The sequence below is a fragment of the Anolis sagrei genome, chromosome 5 (assembly GCF_037176765.1).
Source record: "Anolis sagrei isolate rAnoSag1 chromosome 5, rAnoSag1.mat, whole genome shotgun sequence".
NCBI classification, from domain to species: Eukaryota; Metazoa; Chordata; class Lepidosauria; order Squamata; family Dactyloidae; genus Anolis; species Anolis sagrei.
The window spans coordinates 77,251,526-77,278,733 of record NC_090025.1 but is presented as its reverse complement, the minus strand read 5'-3'; the positions used below and the strand labels follow the sequence as shown (position 1 = coordinate 77,278,733).

At 38.9% G+C, this 27,208-nt stretch overlaps 1 protein-coding gene across 2 annotated transcripts in view; it reads right to left on the bottom strand.

Moving 5' to 3' along the window:
- The window catches only part of GABRG1 (gamma-aminobutyric acid type A receptor subunit gamma1), a 135,563-nt gene that overhangs the window by 44,986 nt on the left and 63,369 nt on the right, over positions 1–27,208 (bottom strand). Inside the window, exon 3 of one of the 2 annotated variants that reach the window (XM_060778472.2) lies at positions 15,431–15,498. The exons of the other annotated variant lie outside the window; for it this stretch is intronic. Coding sequence (XP_060634455.2) covers positions 15,431–15,498 — 68 coding nt within the window. The remainder of the gene's footprint in view (positions 1–15,430; positions 15,499–27,208) is intronic. 2 annotated transcript variants of the gene reach the window in all.

Below are 27,208 nucleotides of genomic sequence, written 5' to 3'. Positions count from 1 at the left end.
CCTCCATCTCCCTCTCCCTCTTTGTACCTTTGCAGCAGCAGCAGCAACAGGACTGCATTCCATCTCTTCCACTCTCTGTTGGCCTCGCCCTTGAGGCAAGACACTTGCCTAGCAGAGGAGGCCTGGCAAGCTGCAAGTAGTCCCTGTCCTGGCTGCCTTTCCTCTCCTTCTCTCTCCTTGCATTGGGACTAGGGCAAGCTGTGTGCCTGATGGGGGAGGGCCTGCGGCCTTTGGCGGGGCCTCCTCTTCTACCAGGCATGTGGCTTGCCATGAGGGGAATGCTGATAGTGGGGGAGAGAGAGGCCTCCTCCTCTGCTAGGCGCAGGATCTCACTCAAACTCTCATGCCAGAGGCCTTTGGCGGTACCCCCCCCCCCCCGGTCAGGTCTGCGGCTCTTCCCAGGCCCAGCACAGTGGAGGGCCTACTCACATAAGTTTGGGCAGCGAATGGAGAGGAGTCACCAGTCACCTCAAACCCAATGGGGCCTCTTCCTCTACCACCAGGTATACCTTAACTCTTGTAAGTTTTTTTAAAAATAATGAAACAAAACATATAATGAATTTTTCATCATTTCATATTAGCTATGACATGGACCCCTTAGGAATTTTGCAAAACACTTTAGAATCAAAACAGGGGTTGCACAAATTTTGTAAATACAAACGAAGCAGGTTTTTGGAGTCATGCACATCTCTGCTATATAATCTATAGAAGGGATCCTCAAACTTTCTAAGCTGGGGGCTGGTTCACGATCCCACAGACTGTTAGGGAGTTGGACTATAGTTTGAAAGCACACAAACAAATTCCTATGCACACTGCACATATCACATTTGTAGTGCAAAAAGTCATGAAAGAACAATACAATATTTAAAATGAAGAACAATTTTAATCAGCATAAACTTACCAGTATTTCATTAGTAAGTGTGTGTCTGCTTTTGGATGAGAGAGTCAAGTTAATTAGGATTCTTGTTGTTGTGTGCCTTCAAGTCGTTTCAGACTTAGGGTGACCATAAGTCTAAAGTTTAGGGCAGCGACTGGGTAAATGACCTTGGAGGGCCACATGTGGCCTGCTGGCCTTAGTTTGGGCACCCCTGATCTATAGTAACAGTGGTTGTAGCAGTCTATCTGATATCATGAACTGCGAGTATAAATGACCATCTCCCAAAATATCACTTAAACATGTGCAGCATTTATTAGTTGCATATGTATGTATGCTGTTTTTTTTTCTCATTTTGGTGCACACCATTCTCTTTCTCTCTACATTACAATTGCAACAATATTGTGAAGCAGTTTATAGAGAGAGATAGTGACTGGCTCACATACACTCAGCGAGTTTATAAAGGTTCACACTGAGAGTAGAACCTAGATCTTTGAAGTACCACTCCTCCATGTCATTGGTGGGATGAATCTGCACTTATATTTCAAAGGGACTATCTAAGGTCCTGAACTCTACTAAGAAAAGAAGTTCAGCACTTTAAATAGTTCCACTTATGCATACTATCCGGAGTGGATTTATTCTTCAGCTGCCCCTGGAGCACAGCTTCCCAAACAGTAATGATTTTATATGCCTGTCACTTGTATTGCCTTGACACATGGTGAGAATATGACTGCATCTATCAAAATACAGAGATGCAAGAGAATTGTAAAGTTACCTTTAATAAATGGTAAAACGATATGCATCATTGGCCTATTGAGCACATCTATGGACACAGCAGTAAACTGCCACTTGGCAAAGTTCTGTATATTCTCATTTTGCCTATAGAAATCTGTGGGAGCATCAGTTAGTCATTATGAGTCTTCAGCTGACAAGGAACAGAGCAAGTTGATATTGGCTTATGCAAGCCCAGTTGTAGTCCCATCAGCATAGGACTCCTGCAACTTGTATTGCTAGCATAGCTATGGGCTTGGTAAACCAATCTTTCTGCTAAAGCAGAAATTGTAATAATTTCTTTTTTGAAAAGGTTCTTATGTAGGTACTATTGTTCATCTACCGTGTAAAGTATAATGAGAGAATTGAGCATCCCTCACTCTAGTTTTTCTGTTCTCCAGACAACATGCAAGTCCATCACATTTTTGAAACTGCATGGAAAAAAAATCCTATTGGTGAAGGTATTTTTCCCTCTTTCCTGCAATAATATTTTTCTGTATTCCTTAATAGGCTATTGAACTTTATAAATTGGTAATTTCCTCTCAGGGAGAAACGATAGAAAACATTTCTGCTGAAGTGTAATTGAGTTTCTCTATTCATTTTAATCCTGCAACAGAGGTAATGTATCCATCCAAATAAATTATGGTGTTGCTCAGAATAAGTTAACTTTGTACAGGCATCTTATAACTACTTTGATAAACACCATAACACTCTATTCTAATGCAAATACAAAGTAATATTATAGGAAAGATCAAATATACTATGGAATGGATGTAGGTGCTGCCACCATGCATAGGCTCCTCTTAGAATCAAACCAGTGCTATTTCATCCATTCATTCTCTTCCATCTCTACTCCCAAAATTCTCACACATAGGCAGAAACCATTGGGGTGACATGGAAAATTTGTGAGCACCTTCCCACTCTCCATCCAACTTTCCAAGTCCCTGAATTCTGGAACAGGGAGGATCTTTTGCCCTCCTCTTCACTCTTCCTAGCAGCCATTCTGGCAACGGCTTCTGGGGGCTGAAGATCAAAATATGGAGGCCTAAATGTTCCTCACCTCTATTTGGAATGTGAACCACTTAAGAGCAATAGAAAGGTACACAAAAACCTTCAGTTACAATGATTCCTTACACTGTTAGTATGTAAGCATAGACAGAAAGGAAGTGAGATGGTGATCCTATACCCTGAGGAGGCAATCCTGGATAGCACTAGAAAACAACTGGTCAAAAAAGAAGCAGGCCACAGATGAAGGAAACTGTGGTGGTGGTGGTGGTGTGTGTGTGAGGGGGGGGGGGTTATGTACAGATTAGATCTCTTCTCCCTTCAGTGGTTGGTGTCCAGGCTTTTGGGCCATATGGAACACTAAGAACAACAGTGGCAACATGTAGTTGTCATCACCCAACAAGGCATCAAGCAAAGCTTTTTGAAGGAGGTGGTCACTGTTCAGAACCTCTTGCATGTGACTGGAGAGAGGCAGTTAGTACATAGTCCTTTGACACAGTGATAAGTTGATGGGTACAATGGAGATAGTGGGGATCTACATGGTGGTGATCCTCCAAAATCTGCTGTAGTTGCCAGCACTGGTGCTCAGTGAACTGTCATAGGTGTACTTGAGAGAAAGGGCTTCCTACAATTACTTCTGAAACCAAGCATATCTAAATCCTGCTGGGCAGTGACTAGTTTTCCAAATGCCACTTGGATTATTTCTTCCTGCCTTTCCGAATAAGATTCTAGAGCTGTACCAAGCTGTGTATGCATCTCTGTGCATGCATGCATGTAGCTTTACCCATTCCCTTTCCATTCACATCAGTTTTCCTGGTTGAGTCCTATGTGTTTTCTTGCTGAAGTGGGAAGTTATGTTTCCCTAACATAACTGGTTGAATTTGACTGCTCAGTTGTATTTCTCTCTCTTTCTGCATTCAAGGCTCCTTCCCAGTGAGGGATATATTCCTTCCTAGTCCCAGCTCAGGGACTAGATTTCATTGGCATAGAACTCCTATCATTTTCCACAGGCTGCCCTGTGCTGTTGAAATAGACTCCAAAGTACAATGGAACAATGGCATAATAATGGCAGTGAGATTCAGTCCAAATTCTAGTTCTCAACTGAAGTTGTCTTTGCATAATCACTTGGGACTTTAAACAAACATTCAGGCACACCCAGACAGAAAATGTGATCAATTTTATTTCTGCACATCATCTTATATTCAACCATCTTTCATGACCTAGGTGGGAAAGGTATATTTTCCATTTATACATATAATTGTTTACTCAAAGCTGGGATTCAATGCACCTTCTAATACAAAAGAGAAACAAATAAAATAATTAACAATCTAAGGTCCATAGCCCATTTTTTAAAATATGCTCATACTTCTTTCTCTCTCTTTCTGTTCCTCTCTCCCCTTTCCTCTTTCTGTGTGTGTATTTTGAAAAGAACATCTTGCAATGCTGAGCTTTGTGTGAACTCTACTACGAAAATGACAGGAAAGTGGAGCATCCTTGTTCTGCAGGTGGCTTTACTGCAACTGAAGGTCATTGTAATTTGTGTCTGATGAGGTCTGCACATGGTAATCACAACATGAAGCACTTGTAGATGCTGGTTACTTACCACTTTCTAAATTAGGCACCCTGTTACAAAATTAACCTTAATTTTAACCTGGCATAAAATCAGACTGGCTGATTGGTAACTATTCAAGGAACACTTCTTTGCTGAATGACTTGTTTTATGTTGCTCAATTTAAAATCTTTGGAAAGAGGCTTTAGTATGGAACCATCAAGGAACCCCTTAACCTGGACACGGAGTTCTCTCAGGCTGTCTTTGATTCTCTTGGATACTCCGTGTTACATGGCAACGGTAGTGCCTTGAAAAGTTTTTTTCTTTTTAATGGCAGCACCCAGAATCCAACCCTCTCTTCAACATGGCCATTTGCAGAAGTTTTAAAAATATATTCATACTACAACATGCAAAGAAAAAAAGATAAAAATGAATATGGCAAACAAAAAGCTGAAAACATGGACTGTAGAGGAAGAAGAACCTTTATTAGATAAGAAATGTAGGTTGGGGTGGGGACCATTTTGGATTTCCAGATATTTTGTACCACAACTCACAATCCGTTCTATGTTAGATAGGTCTGATTGGAAATGCAGCCCAAAATATCAGAAAAACTAAAGCTTCTCCATCTGATGTGCAGATGTTTTGCAAAATTATGAAGGTGTTGGCTACCTGAGGAAAGTCAGTGCAGAAAAGCATTGAGGACAAGCTAATGCAGAAGAATGTGTTCCTTCCATAGTTGTTTAGTAGTTGTCCTTCTTTCAATACCTCAGTGAAAAATAGCTTTTGCTATTTAGTTGCCTGAGATGACCTGTTAGATAACTAAAACGTCCCTCTAGGGAAAAGTAAAGACTCTGTTTTGCTTTCCTCTACATTTGTGTTTTTACACTTTGGCAACTTCTGACCAAAGGTGAAACTCTCACTCATCTTCCATTTATCAGCACAGACTTTGAAAGAATTTCTGATGGGCTTGGGCATGGTCCATTACTTTTTTTATGCTATCATATAGTAGGCTGGTACTGGCATTGTTCCTAATAAGTTTAAGGGGAACACATGAAAAGAAATGAAAAGATGGATGAATCACACAATTCTTTCATTTCCTAGCTGCTGAAGAGCTGCTATCTGATTCCATCTCCAGGTGAGAAGTGCTAAAATACTAAATGCTGGAAAAAAACATTCCACAGTACACCTCAGCCTCTTTTCTGAAAGGCTTCAGACAGTGTTAAGAGGTTGTTCCTAGATATCTAGGTAATTTGATGCAACAGAAGCCAAACAAATATAAAAGACTGTATTGTGGCAATGTTGCAAGTATTTACATACATGTTACTTACTCCCAACCTTTGAAGGACTTGAAGAAGATGCATCTAAACTAAATTTTATTACAAGTTAAGCCTCTGTGGTTTGTCACAGATTCCCCTGCCAACGTAGCTCCTATGGAAAAAAAAATACTGCAGTGGAATATGGGTGTAATATTAGGATAGTAAATATATGGCTCTCCAGGTGTTATTACAACACCACTGGCATTGTCCCTGGCATTAGCCATCCTAATTCCAACTAACTGAAGATGAACTCCAGAACAATCTAATCACTGCAAGTCCCTCTAATGTAAAGTATGTCATGATAAGTGTTCCTCATCCTGCCATGACCTCAAGGGCAGGCTGCCCCCCCCCCCCCACTTCTTCCTCAATGGTCTTTTTTTAAAAAAAATAAATTTTATTGAATTATTATATACATTAAAAAAGAAATAGGAAAATAAGAATGAAAGAGGAAATTTTTTTACAAGGAAAGTGGGTGAAGAGTAGGAAAATTTGAGAATCCAAATGTATAATAAGAGAAAAAAAGAAAAAAGAAAAAAAGTCAATGCAAAAATAGAGAAGAGAGAAAAAATAGTTCTTTGACTTCCATTCTATGCCTTCGCTTGATGTGTATTAGCTTTCTTAGTTTGTATTTGTCTTAGTCTTGTTTCATTTTTGTCTTATTTAGCATCATTCATTCATATAATTTTCAAATGGTGACCAGTTTGTCTCTTTTATTGGTTTTCCCGAGCTTTTCTTTAAAAAAAAAAGTTAATTTATCCATGTCTTTAATCTCTTGTAGTTTGTTTAACCAGTCCTCTATTTCTGGAGCTTTGTCATTTTTCCAAATTTTTGCAAATGATATTCTTGCTGCTGTTGTCATATAAGTAAATAAAATGTTGTTGTTTAAATCTGAAGTGAATTCTGAGTCTGTAATATTTAATAGATAATATTCTGGGGTTTTTTTTGGGGGGGGGGAATGATATTCCCAATATTTTTTGTGTCTGTTCATATATATTTTTCCAGTAAATTTGTACTTTCCTGCATGACCACCACATATGAAAGAAGCTCCCCTCTGCTTCCTGACATTTCCAACATTTTTTATCCATATTTTAAAACATTAAACTCAATTTTTTAGTTGTAACATACAATCGGTGGAACATCTTAAGCCAATTTTCCTTCAAGTCCATTACGTATGTGTATTTTAATTTCTTATTCCAAATTATTTCCCATTCTCTCAAGTTGATTGGTCTTCTTATGTTTTCTGCCCATCTGATCATACAGTTTTTATTAGCTCAGTTTCAATTGACCATTTTAATAATTTATCATAAATTTTTGTTATTAGTTTTTTGTCTGATTAGAAGATTTTGTCCCAAGTTGAGATTTTCCAATTGAAGCCTACTTTATTGTCCTGTTTATAGTATTCATTTATTTGCATATAATGTAACCAAGAGATTTTTTAAAGTCTTTTTTGATATCTTCATAAGATTTTAAGATTGTAGTGTCCTTATTTAGAAGGTCCTTACAGGTTGGCCAGATCGTCCAGCCCAACAATCTCCTCTGATTCGCTTCCATAGGGGATATCCATAATGGAGTTTCTGAATAAAAAATATCTTTATACTTTAACCATGTCCTCAATAGTGCGGATCTTATAAAATGATTACCAAAACCTTTCTCCTTTTTCTCATGATTGTACCAAATGTCTGAATGCCATCCAGCTCTTAAATCGAAGCCTTCTATGGAGAGTAATTTCTCATTTTTTAATTTCATCCACTCAGAGGTCCATAATAAGGCACTCACTTCACGGTATAGTTTTATATCCGGGAGGCCGAGGCCACCCCTTGTTATTTTTATCTGTAAGCACCTTAAAATTTATTCTTGATTTTTTATTTCCCCATACAAATTTCAATAAGTCCTTGTTCCATTCTTTAAATTTCTTCACATTTCTAATAATTGGGATGTTCTGAAATAGGAAGAGTAATTTAGGTAGAATGTTCATTTTGACCAAAGAGATGCGACCTAAGAAGGAGATATTTAAATATTTCCATTTCTCTAAATAATTTTTTATTTCTTTCCATAATTTCTCGTAATTATTTTTTAGAAGTTGGCTATTTTTTGCTGTAATCCAAATTCCCAAGTATTTCATTTTTGTCATTATCTGTAATCCTGTCTTTTTATGGATTTCTTCTTGTTTCCTTTTATCCATATTTTTGTTAGTACCATCGTCTTTGTTTTATTCAATTCGAAGCCCGTAAGTTTCCCAAATTCCTCAATCTTTTTTAACCATACTTCTAGATTCTCTCTTGGCTCTTCTGCTATGCCGATCACGTCATCTGCAAAAGCTCTCACCTTAAATTCATATTTTCCAATTTTTGCTCCTTTTACATCTTTGTCTTCTCTAATACTCTTCATTAATATTTCTAGTGCCATAATTAAAATCAAAGGTGAGAGGGGACAACCTTGTCGGGTACCTTTATTTATATTGAATTTTTCTCCTAGATGACAATTTATTGAAATTTTAGCATTTTATGTTTCATATATAGAATTTATTGCGTTACTAAATCCAAAACCCATGTCTAATTCTTGAATTAAAATATTAAAATAATCCCAATTTAAATTATCGAAGGCCTTTTCCACATCTACCACTAAAAAGGCAGCTTCTTTTTGGTGGTTTGAGTCGTAATATTCTAGTAGGTCCAGTATTATTCCGATATTGTCTTTCATATTTCTATTGGGTAAAAAACCCATTTGTTCTTCTCCAATCCATTCCTTTAAAAGGTTTCTAGGCGGTCAGCCGAAATATTTGTGAATATTTTATAATCTGTATTTAATAATGATATAGGTCTATAATTTCTTAGGTCCATTGAGTCTGTCCCTTCCTTGTAGATCACTGCTATCTCAGCTGTTTTCCATGATTCTGGTATTACTTGCTTTTGTATTGCATCATTCATCACTTTTTTCGTAAGTGGGGTTAATTCCTGCTTCAAAGTCTTATATATTGCTACCGTGTAGCCGTCTGGCCCTGGGGCTTTGTTTGTGTCTATTCTATTTAATGCTCTTTCAATTTCTTCTGAGCTTATTTCTTTATTTAGTCTCTCCCGATGTTCTTCTGTCATTTTTTGTAATTTGAATTTTCTTATATGGGCTACAATATCTTCTTTTAATATTTGATCTTTTTTATATAGACATTTATAAAACTTTTGAAATTCTTCCAAGATTTCCTTGGTTTTTGTGAGTGTCTTTTCCCCTACTTTTATTTTAGTTATCTGACGTGTCTGTTTCTTTTTACTTACTTGTCTCGCTAGCCATCTTCCTGGTTTGTTAGCATTTTCAAAATAAGTTAGTTTGATAAATTTCATTTTTTGATTTTCTAATTCCAAATGGTGTTTTTTCCATTTTAAGTCACTCCTCAATGGTCTTGATGGGCAACTTAGCCTTCACGACTTTCCGGACAATTCTGACAGGGGCCCACAAAGCCTTAGATGTCTTTTTGTTGATTTCCTGGATGTCTGCTCCCTTCAGGGCAAGCTGCTCCAGGACTGTCTTGTCTTCTCTGAGAGTGCCATAGCTGATCCAGTTCATCTCCTGGAGGGCAGTAGGCAGGTGCAGCATCTCCCAGTTGTACATAGTGCCCACGCTCTCCTGCAGGATTTTCAGGCCTGCCTTGAGTTTCTCGATGCACCCTTGGACTTCTTGGTCAAATGACTGAATGTAGGCATCTATCTGTTTGTCTCTCAGTGAATTCTTGCTAGTTGCCTTCCTTTGACCCTTTTTTCCTTGAAGAAGACATGGTTAGAAGTTAAATCCACTTTCCTTTCACTCTTTCTTTCTCTTGACAGTTATGAGCAGTTTGAGAATCGTGCTATTTGGTGCACTGCCTCTTGCTAGAAGTCTTTGGGCAAAGACTGAACGTCTATTCATAACTCCACATTTTCTCAATCAATAATAGAGTTGAAGTATGTGCCCCGCATGGACACTATATGCTCTATGATCCATTTTGTGTCTCTCAAAAATTATTTTAGGCAAGCAGGAACCACCATGAAATCTGTGTTAAATTTCATAGTTGTTTTCAGTTCTTCGACATTTAGGAAGGGTGTGAAAACATAGTGATGTCATTTTCAAGCAGCCTTATAAAATATTTAATTATTTTAATATATTTCTATTTTCATTTGTTTTGTTACAGCGATTTAACAGTTTCAGTTTTTAAATTGGTTTTCAAAGGGTTTCTTGGAAGCTATTTTTGTTTACATGGGATAGAAGTATGAAGTATGAAGAATAATTTTTAAAAAGTTCAATTTGGTAGAAGTTCCATTTCCAATTCTTGCAAACTTCGCTTAAATTGTTTGTTTACCAAGATTTCCCTTTCCCTTCTGAGAATAAAGTGCTTTTGCAGATGTATAATTGTGATTAATGATTTAATGGGTTTCAAGCAGTAGGGGAGTGAAGATGATAAAATGAAGATGATAAACAATAACAATATATACATTAAGGATAATACTATATTGTTGAACTAATGTATTTGACCTTTTTTCCAGAAGTTTGCAGCAGCTAGTCACTATGGCCACTGGTGGTCAAGTGGACAAAAGCTGTCCTTCTTCCTCAGCTTCACAAGTGCGGCTTCTGTTGAAGTTTCAAAGAGTAATGGTAGCCTCTTCTTCCCCCAGACATGTACCTGGTAAGAGGGGTCGCAGGGGAAAGGGGACATCTGCAGCCAATTGATGGTCAGAAAATGGACCTGGGACACATCTATATCATGGAATTAATGGAGTTATACAGCAATTTAACTGTCAAGGCTAAATACTATGGAATCATGGATATTGTAGTTTTACAAGGTTTTTAGCCTTCTCTGAGAAAAAGTGCTGGTGCCTCACCAAACTACATCTCGCATTATTCCATATCATTGAACTATGGCAGTGATCTCAAACTTAATTAATTCTACAGTGTAGATGAAACTCTGTTCCTAGCACTATCCATCTCTGTTGCTCACCCAGGGAAGAGAAAGCAGCCCTCACAACCCTAGACCATGTGGAAGTCAGAGTAGGGGGAAATGGCTTCTGTTTCATCCATTAGGATGCAGTTCTACTTCTCCATCCATTAATTGGATGTGGAAATATGTGATACACTGTCTGCCATCAAGCAATTCAAAATATGGTCTTGTGCAATGAGTAGGGAAACATTGCATATAAATATTTTAAATGGTTGCAAAATAAATTTGCAGGTGTCAAGGAGAATCGTAGATGGGCAAGAATTTTCACAGTTTATTTATTTATTTACTTTATTTATGTTCCACCCTTCTCAACCCTGAAGGGAACTCAGAGCGGCCTTAGAATCGGCAACAAATCAATGCCATCAACAGACAAATAATAAAATAAACATATACATTAAAACAAAATTTTTAGAAAGCAATATAAACATTAAAATGCATTATTAAAATTATGCAATCTGAAGACATAATTGAAAGCAGTTCCAGTTGTTATTGCACATAAATTCCACTTCACTTATTGGACTGCACTATTGGCCAAAGGTTTGGTCCCACAACCATGGTTTCACTTGCTTTCTGAAGGTCAAGAGGGAGGGGGCTGATCTGATTTTGTTGGGGAGGGAGTTCCATAGCTAAAGGACCACTTCTGAGAAGGCCTTGTATCTTGTTCGCACCAATCGCACCTGCAAACAAGGCAGGATTGAGAGCAGGGCCTCCAAAGATGATCTTAACCTTTGAGATGATTCATAGAGGGAGATGCATTTGGACAGATAAGCTAGATCAGAACCAGTTAGGGTTTTAAAGGCTGAAGCTAGCACTTTGAATTTTACATGGTAGCAGATAGGCAACCAGTGGAGCTGACATAATAGGGGAGTTGTATGCTCCCTGTACACCGCTCTATTGAGATATCTGGTTGTCACCCATTTGACTACTTGCAGCTTCTGAACAGCCTTCAAAGACAACTCCACTGCAGTAGTCTATTTAGGGTGTAACAAGGGCATGGACACCTTGACCAAGTCTGGCTTCTCAAGATACCAGGCAACTGATGCACAAGTTTTAATTGTGCAAAAGCTCCCTTGGCCACTGTCAAAACCTGGGGTGCTGGACTCCGTGATGAACCCAAGCTGCAAACCTGTGTCTTCAGGGGAAGTGTAACCCCATCCAGCACAGGCTGTAACCCTATACCCTTACAACTGACAAGGAGTACCTCTGTCTTGTCTGGATTAAATTTCAATTTGTTCGCCCGCATCCAGACCATCACAGCTGCCAAGCACCAGTTCAGGACCTGAACAGCCTCCTTAGTAGCAGGTGGAAAGGAGTGATCAAGTTGTACATCATCTGCATACAGATGACATTGAACTCCAAAACTCTGAATGATTTCTCCCAGTGGTTTCATGTAGATGTTAAACAACATGGGGGGCAAAACTGAACCCTGTGGGACCCCACAAGACAAAAGCTGCAGGGCTGAGCAGGTGTCCCCCAACAACAGCTTATGAGAACGATCCTCCAGGAATGACCACAGTCACTGCAAAACAGTGCCTCCAAGCCCCACTCCCGCAGGGCATCCCAGAAGGATACTGTGGTCTACAGTATTGAAGGTTACTGAGAGGTCCAAGAGAACCAACAGAGACACACTCCTCCTGACTAGTTCTCTGTGTAGTTCAGGGGTCCTCAAACTTTTTAAACAGAGGGCCAGGTCACAGTCCCTCAAACTGTTGGAGGGCCGGATTATAATATGAAAACAACATGAATGAATTCTTATGCACACTGCACATATCTTAATTGTTGTGCAAAAAACACTTTAAAACATACGTTAACAAATATAAACTTATTACTATTTCAGTGGGAACTGTAGGTCTTATTTTGACTGATGAGATCGGATTATTTGTTGCAGTTGTTGTGTGCTTTCAAGTCATTTCAGACTTAGGTTGACCTTGAGCAAGAACTGGGCAAATGACCTTGGAGGGCCGTTTCCAGCCCCCGGGCCTTAGTTTGAGGACTCCTGGCGTAGATCATCCACTAAGGCGACCAAGGCTATTTCAGTTTGGGTTTTATAATGTGTGGAAAATACATTGTATGAAAAAGGCACCTTCTGTACAAAAGAAAAAAGAAAAAGGTTTTCAAGAAAAATAGTTTCCTGGGCACAAAAATCCCTTTTTCACAAAATAAATCTCAAATGACAGGTTGTATTCAAAAACAGACATTTGTGATAACTTTCTCAAGATGATGTGAAAAATGGTAAAATTGTTCAATTTTGCTTGCTAAGCAGAACCACAATAAATATATGCTAGAAATGGATATAAAACACACGAAAAGCAAAATTCCTTTACTAGTGCTGAATATGAGCAAACATTAATTCATTGATTCATATAAAAACAGTATGAAAGAAAGCATGTAGCAAATGGAAGCTTGGAAGTGACACTACTTTTCTTTTTAAAAAATCAGAAGCCTGCAAGGATTCAGAAATGACTCCAAATTAAGCTATATTTCCAGATCTTACAGTAATCTTGGAATTTAATGAACCTTTTAGCGCTAACTATACCACTTATGTCTAAGTGTTATGCAAAGAGATCAAAATATTTAAACAAACAAGGCTCTTACCTGGAAATTATCACCTATTTTGAATATTTCAAAAATTGAAGCTGTGAAGTGTGGGATTTGGCACCAGTTTATGAATACCAAAAAATAACATTGCTGAACAATTATGCAGCCCCCAACATGAAAACAAATTAGAATTAATGCTGACAAAACTTTGCACATGAATATAACTGATGCAAAGAGAAAAGGAAGTTGCTAAATCTTTTGACAAAATCAACGTTGTTTGTAATATCTCCCCTTCATTCGCTGACATTTATTTACTGCATTTATTTTTAATTTTTTACACAACAAAATCAACGTTGTTTGTAATATCTCCCCTTCATTCGCTGACATTTATTTACTGCATTTATTTTTAATTTTTTACACAATCTATTATCTTGAATAGATGTTCTCATGACAGCTTTCAACAATCATCAGTTATTTTCTCATAGTTGCTGTTCATTGGTATGAGGTCTTATCCAAAAGGGCAAACTAAATGAACTTAAGGTTTTCATGGACTTTGGATTTATCTAAATTAACTTTTGGAGAATCTCTAACCCAGTGACTCAAGTTCAGATAAGGGGAATATTTGATTTTCAGTGAAACATGATTGGACGACATAATCTGTGACTGTTGGTGATGCCAGCTAGAGCTGATGGGAGTCAAAATTCATGAACATTTAAAGGACCAAGCATTTTCCATCTTCTTTGTAAATTTCCTTGCTCAGGCTCATCCCTAAGTTTGTTGAATGGCTCTCTATTGCTACCCTTGTGACTGTGCCAGGAAGTCTCTTCTTCCACTCTGTAGTAAGGAATCTACTAGTGCAATCTGTGTGGAGAACTATAGAAATAGCTTGAGGGGGTTGCAGCTGGAAGAGAGTCAGAAAAGATCAGGGAGGAATCAGACAGAGACAGACAAGGTGCAACGTCCATAAAAAATGAATGTGAAGAGTGGGTGGAAGATTTTAGTGTGCTCATGCAGAAGCAAGATAAGCTTGAAGGGTGTGTGTGTGTGTGCCTTCAGCTAACCTGCTGACCTCTAGAGACCTCACATATTTAATATGGGTTTCTTAGGCAAGGAATACTCAAGAGGTGGTATTGTCAATTCCTTCCTCTGAAATATAGCCTACAACACCTGCAGTATCTTAAAGGAAACTAAAACCCTAAACAAATGTAAACCTTTGAAGTTCTCACCACTTGGAGATTAGACAGTGAGCTCTGGACACAGAAAGAGATCTCTGCAAAGGATTCATGTATCAGACTATGTCCAGATGATGCCACTCTGTCATGTTTTTACTTATATATCTATTCAATTATTGCAGTAAAACACCTGCACTGAAATACATCTAAATATAAATTGAAATACAGATTGTTTCATTATAGTCCTCCTCCAGACACACATTTAATATAATATTTGAATGGATAACGGCACTGCAAGAATTACAAAAATGAGAAAATGTCTTTATTCTGAAATGCACATCGATCTGGGAGGAGGAGATTAGATCGGTTTGCATCTGAATTCACAGATATCAATTCTTCAAGCATTGGAAATTATCAGATATATTTTGCTGTGACCTTATGCATCCCTCCCTACTACCTGCCTTTGGTTTTAGTGAAAATGTCAACACCACCTGGGAGAAGGAACCTTTCCTTCTGAGAATAGAACAAATAATTTAATCAGTTTCCTCCACACTATGGAATGTATTCAAAAATAAGGTATAGAACAGGTTATGATTTCCATGACATCACTTTCTGAAACACATTCCCACCTAAGTTCCATCCCTAAAAGGCACTAATTTTAAAAAGCATCATGTCCAATGGTTCTCAAAACTTAGTAAGAGGTCAATCAACAAAAATGCACCTTTTCTGACCAGATCCTAAGAAAAACCATTCATGAAGGCAACTAAAGTCTCACCAGAAGCTTGAAAATACCTCACAGGCACTTTTCTTCAGTGAAGCTATCTTACTCTGCATATCTTAAACATCAAAAGTATCTAAGTATCTTATGACTATTTATTAACATTTAAAATGTTCATGTTCAGCTTGAGCTTCCCTTAGTTTTGATCTGCCAAGGAGTTCTTTCCAGATTGTATAAAGGATAAGAAATAAAAAGGGCTCATTTGAATAAGCCTAATGTTCTTTTCCTTCAAAATTTGGATTTTTCTTTTGTGGCTCTAATTTAGTAAAATTTTCTTTGATAGCAAAATAGTTTTTTTCCTGGAACACTTCACGTCTCAGCTATCCCATTGCAAGTAATAATCTCTATTCAAAAGAGCAAGGTTGCCCTTTTTCTTGATAGCACTTGAAGAGTGAGAGGCACTAGCAAACACATAAGATATCAGACAAAAAATATTTTGAATTTTTATTATAGTCATGACTTACCATATTAATTGGATCGACTGGACCAATGCTGTTAACATAGACATCCGTTTCAATTACGGTAGTTCTCACTAAACAAAATAGTAACAATAATTACATGTGAAATTCTGTGCTTCTTATAGAATCTAGTATATAATTTTTGAATCAATGGAAACTACTGGCATAAGTGCTTTATCCCTTTCTATCAACACAGGATTGTGTATGAATACTTGTATACATGCAGTGCTTCATGGGCACTCAATGCACTGCAACATGCTTGGCTTTATTCAATCATGGAAGTCCTTCTATTCCTCGCATACTCACATCTCATAACCCATTAATTCCCAAGTCCATAGAAGAGAAGATACTTTACAAAAGGAGCCAACAGGACAGAAGGTCTAACCAATAAGCTAGCAGGTGATAATAAAAGCACTTTCATAAATATCTGTAGTCAGTAAGATCTGACAAATGTGTTATATTACAAACCACATCATCCTCAAACATTTCAGTCTTTGGAGCTAATGGAATTTGAAGTCTAAGACATAGAGAATGCCACAGTGCCTACCAGAAAGCAGACAGTTTCTGGTCATGAGGTTTAGCACAGCTGGTAAATCATCAGCAACTATAAGATCTATCAACCAAAAGGTTGCAAGTTCAAAGCTCCGGGTCAGTGTGAGCGGCTGACCATCAAACCTAATCACTCTTTGCCTAAGCAGTTTGAAAACAACTTTAGCTGTAATTAGAGAAATTAGGTACTACTAAAAGTGTGGGAAGTGTTTTACAATGCCACAAAGAAAAAGAAGATCAGAAAATGCTGGAATGAAGAAGTCTTGACGGCTCTTCGTCATTGAGGATGGAGCAACAGCCCCCCCTGTGGACTCAAACCCAACCATCCATGGCATCAAAACAACACCTCCTTCTGTGCTGTCTGTCTGTGTACTGTGTACTGTCTATACAAATAGCAATGAATGTTTGCTGTGTATGTGTACTTGTGATTCTCCCTGAGTCCCCTTCGGGGTGAGAAGGGCGAAATATAAATAAAGTGTTGTTGTTGTTGTTGTTGTTGTTGTTAGCAGGCAGCTTCACCTGCACACCAACATACAATAGTTTTGACATTTCCGAATCTGGGATATATAGTAGCCAAGGCTTCAGGTTGCCATAAGTGGGGCATGAATTGGATCACACATACTATATGAGGGAAGCACATTTGCTGACCTGAAGCTAGTACAGGAACTGCATCTCAGCTGAAATTTTGGAGAAGAAGGTGGGGGGCTCCCTACAGGCCACTCAAGACTGCAAGATCACTTGTGATTATTACTGGAATGTACACTTCTTATCATAAACTGGCAGGACATGGTTTATGCTATATACTTGTAATTTGGGAAGAAGAAATGTTCACAGCACAAATATTTTTGTTTGGGATTGTACACCTCATCTAAAGCAGATGCAGCTGTTATTTAGTTCACATAAATAGCTTTTTTATTGAAAGAAATCAAATTAAAACATAGATTAAAGGAAGTTTTCTAAAAAAAATTACCAAACTACTTTAAAACTAAGGGAGATATGGGAAACAGATGACAAAAAGCCACAGCGTACTCTGTGATTAATGCACAGAAGTTACAATAGAGAAATCAAAGTGTGCTACTAATTATGCAGCCTGTGAATTAATGTACTGAAAACACAAACCCAACTTTTTTCCTTCAGTTCTCTCAAAACTCAGCTGGAGAAAGCCATTAGCTTTTCCAGCCCTTAGATCAAAGCACACATCAGATTTATTAATATCTCTTCAGCTAGATTCTTGATCAATACCCGACACAGGGCACAAAATCAATTATTTATATAAAAGAAAAGTGACACAAAACCTGGCAGATAATCCTGGAAAAACCCTCTGAATGTCTTCATTTTGCCTTGACTGCACTCTCCCAACAGATTAATCTAGACCATAATCCCTCCCTCCCAAATTTTACTTTCTTTTCAGAGTTATATGGGGCAACATATAAGTTTGAAAAGGCAACACACATTATCTGACTGTAAAACAGATAAAATAGAATAAAAATAATCAACTGATAGCAATAGCAGGAAAACAATACCACTCTTACATAATGCAAACAATAGCTAACTTTCAGAGGATTCCAATCAGTCGTTGATAAAAGAAGTGTCGTTTATTTCTTCTGCTTTTAGAAAAAAACTGATGTACTTGTTCTTTTAAGATCCAACATGAACAGATTTATAAAATAAACATATAACAAGAACTCCCTCCCTTGTGAAAAACTAACCTGTTCATGAGTGCAGACACCCACCAGCTAAAAGGTGGACTCTAGCAGAACAAGAAGGGATACTCTCATTCTCATTGCATCTTCCCAGATGCCAATGTAATTGACTCCTAAGGACATGTAAACATCCTGAAAACAATTTTAGGGCAGTATAAAGGGCTATGGCAGGAGTGCATAGTGGATTCAGCCCTCTTATTTTTTGCTTAAAGGGTGAATAGGACTACTGCTCTGGAAATAACTATGTTAATAAGATGCAGAAAATACAAACAGTTTGCCAAAGGGGAAACAAAGAAAGAATGAAAGGGCAGAACAGAATAATAAACTGTGTTCTGACGTATTTCTTTCAACCAGCCAGAAACACATTAGTGATGCAGTCAATGGACCTTCATCAGGAAGGTATTCCCTAAGAGAGATTCCATGGACCACAGGATCCTTTCTAATATACCCACCATCCATGTTTTGGATGGTTGCAAGGCACAGAAATATCATTCAGACTTTTTCTTCTTTTTCTTCTTTTTAAAAATATTTAAATTTATTTTTTTTAAAAAAATTGAATAGTTTATTTTAGTTATGGTACATAATTAAACAACAAATCATAGCAGATATAGTCAAATATATGTGTGTTTTTATTGTTTTTATTGTTTCTACTGTTTTATATGGCTTATACTATATGTTAATGTTTTTAATTATATTTTATGTTGTTGGGGGCATTGATTGCTAACTGTGAACCGTCTTGAGTCACCTTCGGGCTGGGAAAGGCGGTATATCAAATATAATAAATAAACAAACAAACAGGTAACAATAATATTGATGTATACAGAAATATCACTCAATAGTTTGTTTATTTATTATTTATTTCAAGCATTTCTACCCCACTCTTCTCAACCCCCTAGGGGGGACTCAGGGCTGCTTACAACCGGCGCATATTCTATGCCTACAATTCAACATAGTAAAATATATAACAACAATAATTATAAATAATTAAAACATTCAATTAATACAATAACAACTAATAGAAAAAGAAAAGCCAGTCTGGTGGAAGGAAGGAAGGAGCACTGGGTTTGGCCAGATACAGATGATGCCAACTGAATCGGTTATACCAGGAGTTCTCAAACTTTTTTAGCCATGGAATCCTTTTTGAAGCAAATGTTTCCCATAGAGTCCCAATAAATGTTTAGTGTTTCGTTCTAACTATGTTCTATAACATATGTATACGGAAGTATGAATAATAATATATATATTAATACAGGAAACAATAGTAAAAAAAGAACTGGAGACAATATTATTCATTATTTAGATTTATAAAGTTATATAACAACTAGTTAAGATATTTGAAAAATGTTACTGTGTTACATGTACATTGAAAGCTAATGTGAACATTGTAATGTGCCTGCTTCTTTTGGCAGAATTGGTCAATGTCTGGAGTCTCAAAAGTCAACTGGAAGCACTTATTGTTTTCTACATCCAAACGAGCTCAATATTTCGTTTTTGTAGCTGTTTACCTTGAAAATGCCATTTCACAGAGATACATAAAACCAAAAGACAGTAAGACAGGTGTGCCCCCCCCCCACTCGAACTCATTGCCTAGTGAGATTAGGAAGGCCCCACTTTAGAAAATTTCAAGAGGGCTCTCAAAACCTGGATTTTCTGATGCATTTTTGGAGAGTAACCATATTATCATACACAGTTGCTCCCCCTCAACGGTTTTTGTCCCCAGAGTATATTTCCCACCTGTATGAAGGTCTATATTTATGACCCCATTCCTTTACGGGTTTCTCCCCCACAAACAATCTGCTCCATCCCTATCTCATCCTGATTTTAGTATTTTTAGTATCTTAGTTTTTATCTTGCACATGCGGCCTGCTCATTGTTATGTTATTTTATTTTACTGTGTATGATTTTGCTTTATCGTCTTTGTACTCATATGTTGTATGTATTTTACTGTGTTGTTATTGTGTTTTGGTTTTACTTTATTGTCATATGCTGTTGGGCTTCATGTAAGCCGCCCCGAGTCCCCATTGGGGAGATGCTGGCAGGTATTAAATAAAGTTTATGGGCAAACCCAGGCCCAGGGACCAATGTAGCCCCTTGGGCTCTTTTCTCAGGCCATCCTCTCTCTCACCACCCTATCCTTCCTTCCTTCCTTCCTTCCTTCTCTCTTTCCTTCCTCCTCCCCTCCCTCCCTTCCCTCTCTCTCTCCTTCCCTCCCCCCCAGCAAGCGCCAGGTCATAACTAACCAAGTATGATGCTTTCAGTACTTTCTCAATATTTGTCTTTGCATGACATACAAATGTTGTCTGAACTGCATGGAGTTTGTCGCTTTTTCTTTTGAAAAAGTCTGCAGAATTATTTGTGAAGCAAGGATGAGTTTTTAAATGCCTTATAAGCTTGGCAGGGTATGTAGAGCTACTGGGCTAAACTTTGTTACATATCACAAACTGTGGACATCCATCAGCAAACTCAGTGAATCTCATGTCCAAATATGGATCACAATGTTTCCATTTTTTACTTCCTTTTGGTACCTTTTCACTAGGCAACGTAAACTCTGAGGCAGAGTTATGAGCATTTTCTGAACTCAAATCCAAGGAATTTGCATTATCTTCCTTGAAAGTAAACTTATAGCTGTTCTTATCCCCCTTTGACTGAGCAGTGGCTGGTGGCTTACAACTCGCAAGTCTTACAGAGCCCCAGTTCCATTTCAGTGAAAGTTTAGCAGCTAACAATTGGAGGAGGAGGCAGTAGTGGCAACAGGAGCAAAAATCTCGGGGCAGTGGTTTCTTTCAAGATTGTCTTCGGTTTGGCTTTCTGGTCAGAGCAGGAGGGGGGAAAGGCTGCTGGAAGAACCAACAGGCATGCCCTTTCCAGTGACAAAAAGCACCTTTTAAAAAAGGATGGAATGATCTTATTAAAAATTAAAATACAACCAGCCACCAAATCTGATAGCCAACAAAACAAAAACAATGGGGGGGGGGGGAGGGCAGGGAAAGGCGGAGAGTGGCTCAGCAGTTCCAAACTTTAAGTTTCCTGTATTTCTTGTGGGTTTAACAGACATTCTCTGAAATCTCCCTCTTCAGCATGCTTTCTTTTAATGCTCAGACCATTCTCAATATTACTGTTCTCCTGCCTAACAAATATTCAGTTCTTCCAACTCTCCTCTCTCTACTTTTCTCTCCCTTCTGCCTTTCAAACACATTCACTGAATGACTGAGTCACTTGGCTTGTCAGGTCCTTGTCCTAACTCTGTTCCTGTGATCTCTGCTGGCAGGTTTTGAGCTCAGAGTGCTTGGTTTTTCTGTTTTTGCACAGTGACCAGCTTCTGCCAACCAATTCGCTCCAAGGCACACCCCCAGGGTGGCCACCCATTGAATGTACTGCATGTTTGGCAGCCTGTGTTATGTAGATGGGGAAAGGGGAGGGAGAGAGGATGAGGAGGAGGAAGAGGAGGGAAGCAGCATGGCACCAATGCACATGCCCTTACACTGGCTTGGGGAGCAGGAGGGAAGCAGCATGGCACTGGTACTGCATGCCCTTACACCAGCCTGAGGAGCAGGAGGAAGAAGGAAGCAGCATGGTGTTTCCTGATATGGAGCCCCTCACAATCACTCATGAAACCCCAGGGGTTCTGCAGAGCATACTTTGAGAAGCCCTGGGTTATCCTCTTTACTCATTTAATTTACCCTGGCTGGAAGCTACTATCCAAATTCCCAGACAAAGGCCTTTAATGTCACCTTTATCCTGATTTTTCTACTGGAAATGCCAGTGAATGCACTTTAACCCTTCAATACATAAACTAAATATTCTCCCACTGAACTGGCCCTTTGACAGCTCGCTGTGAGGCATTTGCTCGGTTCTTCGTGGATAAAGTCACTCTAATTTGCTCGACCTGGACGTCACAGTTACTGCAATCTCTGAAGATGTAGCAAGAGCACCTGCTTGTCTGGTTTTAATGGATTCATTTCAATTTGTGCAACTCGAGGATGTTGACAAGATCCTTGAAGAGGCGAGGGCGACCACATGCATCCTGGATCCCTGTCCATCCTGACCTTTGGGAAGACTAAATTCCAGTGAGCTTAAAAAAATGATAAAACTGCTGTTGAAAAAGCCATCACTTGACCCCACTGGTTTGAACAACTTTTGGTCAGTCTCCAATCTCCCCTGTTTGGGCAAAGTATTGGAACACCTGGTTGCCTTGCAGCTCCAGGGGTTCTTGGGTGAAACTAACTATCTGGATCCGTCACAGAAAAGGTCATGGAACTGAGGCAGTCATGGTCACCTTAATGGATGATCTCCACAGAGAGTGTGTACCTGTTGGTTCTCCTGGATCTCTCAGTGGCCTTCGATACTGTAGACCACAGTATCCTTCTGGGTTGCCTTGCAAGGATGGGCCTTGGAGTACTGTTTTGTAGTGGCTCCAGTCCTTCCTAGAGGATTGTACCCAGAAGGTGTTGGGGGACACCTGCTCGGCACCGCAGCCATTGTCCTATGGGATCCCGCAGGCCTCAGTATTGTCCCCCATGTTGTTTAACATCTACATGAAGCTGTTGGGTAAGATTATCTGGAATTTTGGAGTTCAGTGCCATCTGTATGCAGATGATGTCCAACTCTATTACTCCTTTCCACCAGATGCTAAGGAGGCTGTCCAGGTCATGAACCGGTGCCTGGCCACTGTGACAGTTTGGATGAGGGTGAACAAACTGAAGTTGAATCCTGACAAGACAGAGGTCCTCCTGGTCAGTAGCAAGGCCGAACAGGGTATAGGGTTACAGCCTATGTTGGATGGGATTATACTCCCCTTGAAGGCATAGGTTCATAGCTTGAAAGTCCTTCTGGACTCATCGCTGAGCCTGGAACCTCAGGTTGAAGTGGTGGCTAGGGGTGCTTTCACACAATTAAAACTTGTGTGCTAGCTGCTCTTGTTACATCCAGGATAGACTACCGCAACACGATCTATGTGGGGTTGCCTTTGAAAACAGTTCGGAAGCTTCAAATGGTCCAATAAGAGGCAGCTAGGTTAATACCTGGGGCAGCATACAGGGAGCACACAACTCCCATGTTACATCAGCTCCACTGGCTGCCTGTTTGCTACTGGGCACAATTCAGGGTGAAGACCTGGCTGTGGGACCAAGCCTTTGGGGCAGTGCAATGAGGCAATAATAGAATGGTCTCCTGAGATGGTTTTAAGCAACTGATTTTAAAGTGGATGTAAGTGATTTTAATGTTTGTATATATTTATGTTTTTATGTCCTGGCATTGAATGTTTGCCGTATATATCTTGTGCTCAACCCTGAGTCCCCTGCAGGGTGAGAAAGGCAGAATATAAATGTTTTAAATAAATAAATAAATAAATAGTGCAGAATATTCCTATGCAACACTTCAGAATATTAAAGACCAAGAGGAAAAAATGGAAAATTCTCTATGGTCTATTATTCTTTCAGGGAAACCTATTTTAACCTGTAATTAGATAATTATATATTTTCCACCTCTAGTTAGAAAATTGGGGAAATAGGCAGGGTAAAAATAAAGTTATTATTATTATTATTATTATTATTATTATTATTATTATTATTAGTGTAGCAACATATAAAACATATATGTGAGTTGGGCACTCTACAGATGTCATTTGATTGCAACTCCCAGTGTTCTTCATCATTGTGCTATAAATATTTAGTACTACAATCCAATAGATTATTTACTTTATTTACTTTATTTATATACTGCTTTTCTCAGCCCTCAGGCGACTCAGTATCGTCCATATTGCTTGAAGCTTTCTGAATGTTAGTCTTAATTTTTGCAGGGACAAAGGCTCCCCACTCCTGAAAAATGTGTACAAAAATGGGTGGATTGTACTGAATAGATATAGCTAAAATAGATGGGAAGACTTCAAAAGAAATCCCAACAAATACATGCAACTGCTTTTTTTAAAAAAATCACACTTACAATGGACAAAGAACAAATACGTTATTTCCATACAGAGCTGGTGCACGTTTGGAGCAAAATGTACTGTTTTAATAATAGAATTTGCCCCTGAAGCATTTCAAATCATGTTAACATCAAAAGTCAGGAACTGCTAGAGAAATAAAACAAAGAGTGATGGTAAGTATACCTTGCTTGTAGCCAGTAAAATACGAGGGGTATTTTTTAAGTAAGGTCCATTGGAACATAAGTACACAACAAAAGTTTATTTCAAAAAAGTAAATTTATTTTCAGAAAGTACATACTTCACTCTATTTTTCGACATAGTTGCCAAGTTTGTTCAAACACTTATCATACCTCTGAACCAATTTTAAAATACCCTCTTCATAAAAACTTGCCGCCTGCTCCGATAACCAAATCGTCTGTAATCAAAGAAGGGCGACCGGAGCAGTCCTCATCATGGACGTTGTCACGGCCATCTTTGAATTGTCATACCTACTTAAGCACTTTGCTTTCACTCATAACAGTATCACCGTACACTTCACAAATCTGTCGATGAATTTCTGTAGCAGGCAGGCGCCTTGCTGACAAAAACCGTATCACTGAGTGAACCTCACGTGCGGCAGGTGAGTTGATAGTCTTAAACATTTTTAAAGCACAGAACAGAACCGTACAGGTTAGCTACAGAGCGGAAACTGAGCACAGTTGTTCCCGAGGCATGCCGGTATACGACGCACATGCTCGTTGCAATATGCGCACAAACTACTAGTGTCTACAACAAAACGGACCTTACTTAAAAAATACCCCTCATACATTCAAAACCACAAGTGTCAGAAGTAGGGGAATACATTGTTTGGCTTGCAAATAATGTCTCCTCCCTTCATCTTGAAAACTATAGTCATCCGAGAAAATCCAAGGCTACCTTCACATGCTGAATGGACACAATGTTCTGTGGCAAGAGTTTACGGAATTATTCATCCTTAAAACCCCACTTGTCTTGATGACAAATGTTAACATTGAGTAATTTTGTCTCTCATCATTCACCATTTATTAATATAATGGACTGCACTTTTAGCAATGATGGGTCTCAAAGCAGAGAAGAAGTTGAACAAAATACACAAGCTTTCGAGATGGATTAGCTGCAACATTCATGGATGCAATGCCAGCAAATGTTAGTGCTGCATACAGCAAAGATCCAATACTGGTCATCTCGCCTGATGGCTGATACCCATCTCAGCCCAGAAGCGACTTGCAGTTTCTCAAGTCGCTCCTGACACGACAAAAAAAAAAAAGCCCAGTTATTTGGGATATTATATGGAATGATATAGTAGGGATCTAATGCAGGTTCCAAGGAGGGAAAGTGAGTACTGGTGCCAAAATCCCATATGTCCTCCCCTTTCAAGGAACTGTACCAATAACAGATCCTGGCCAAGCCTAACAAACCTTCTAAACAACATATTAGTGTTGAGGAGGCAAAGCTCTGAAAACAAAGGTCAACATAGTTCCAAGGTATAGTTGACTCATAAAACCTGACTGGCAACAGAGTGCAACAATGCCTGGGAAATACAGTGTCTATGAAAGAAAAGTGATGGAGGCCCATAATGAAAAAGGCCAGGGAATCACTCAGACCTGTAAGGACAGCTATAAGAGCCCTGGCTTGACAGAGAATGGCATTTTGCAGGTTGTGCCCCCAAGGGATCCAAGAATAAACCATGATTGCAGCACATCTGAAAAAGTTGATTGATATCCATGAAAGCTTATGCTGGAAGAGAAAACTTAATCTCAAATGTTCTTTTCACATATTGGCCCGCTCCCTTCCCTCCCTCCCCTCCAAAAATGAGTCTGCTGTTGCTTTTTATGCTTGTTTCTTATTGTTTATGCTGTTTTTATGCTATTTTAATATGTTATTGTTCTGTTTTTAATTGTATGTTGCCTTGGACTTGGCCCCATGTAAGCCACCCCAAAGCCCTTCAGGGAGATGGAGGCGAGGTAGAAAAATAAACTTCTTCTTCTTCTTCTTCTTCTTCTGGATTTCTTCATGCCTGCTTTTTCCAGTTTTTGCTAAAAGAGACTAACATAGCTATCTCTTTTGAAACATTTGGTGAAGTCTCTTTATGATCACTCAGCAAACTGCACAGACTCACAGTGGAAAATCCTCAACATTTTCCTGCTTCTTGTCCCAAAAGGTAATCAGGGACTGGAACTTTTGACTGAAGCAGCATGGAAGGCATTTAAATTGCAGCATGTAAATTCAGGCTTCCAAACTGCATAATATTTTGAGTTTTCCTTTAAAAGGTATGTTGTATATTGAAAAAAATGATAATTACACAAAAGCAGGTAGTTTTGAGCAAACTGTTGATTCTGCAAATATTTTATTAAACTTGGCAACAATTTTAAGTTTTTGTTGATATTTTTGGTCTACAAGTACTATACAACGGTTTCACAGAAAATACAAGATCTTTGCATCATGACAATTCCGCTGAGACAATTGAAGACAGACCAGCCCTTAATACATACATATACATACACATACATACATACATACATGCACACAGACACACACACATATATTATTTTATTTGGAATTGCAAATTGCAATGCATTCCATCTCACACACACTTAAATATTGTGTTTTTAGGGAACGAACGGCTTCAGGACTTCTTCTGGAATGTATGGCAATTCCAAAGAAAATAAAATATTTTGGACCACGACAAGTAAGTCCACTGAGACGACCCCCCCCAAAAAAAACCTTACAGAGCATGCGCAAAAGGCCCCCTCCCCAACGCAGTAGAAGACTGACGCACCAACCATTGTGAGGGAAGAGAAGCCTAGCCATGTAGTCCCTTTCCAAGCTGGAAGGCAGAGTCCTCTTTTGGGGGGGCGGGGAGAGGGATTGAGGAAAGGAAAGAGGGAAGGAAGGAAGGAAGGAAGGAAGGAGAGATGGAGGGCATGGAGGCTTGGCGAGGCAAGCCCCGGCAGCAGCTGGAGCCACTGTAGAGGCTCCTTGAGGCCCAGGCACCCTCCCCCCAAAACCGGATGGGAGGAATGGGAGAGGAAAGGAATGAAAGAGGAAGGGAAGGAACAAGGAAAGAAAGGGGGAACCGGTGAAGGGTTATCGAATCAGAGAGCCCTAGCGTTGGGAGAAATCTGGTGGGCCATCCAGGCCAACCCCATTCTGTCAAGAAGCAGGAAAATCACAAAGCACCCCAGACAGATGGCCACCCAGCCTCTGTTTCAAAAAGGCTTTTTTAAAGTGTTTCGGCCAGCATGACTTATCACTGAAAAGCCTTGCAGCGTCAAACTCTAGCTGCTTCTTATTACTTTATTTTCCATACCACCACACTAGCCCAGGGTGCTATTATTATTATTATTATTATTATTATTATTATTATTGAGAGTCTAAATGGCCATCTATCAGGAGTGTTTTGATTGTGCTTTTCCCTTATGCCAGAAGGAGGTTGGACTGGATGGACCTTGGAGGTCACCCTACTCTATGATTCTATTACTATTATTAATAATAGTATCATTATTAAGCAGAGTCTCTATGGCCATCTGTTAGGAGTGCTTGGATTGTGTTTTTCCCTTATGGCAGGAGGTTGGACTGGATGGTTATATT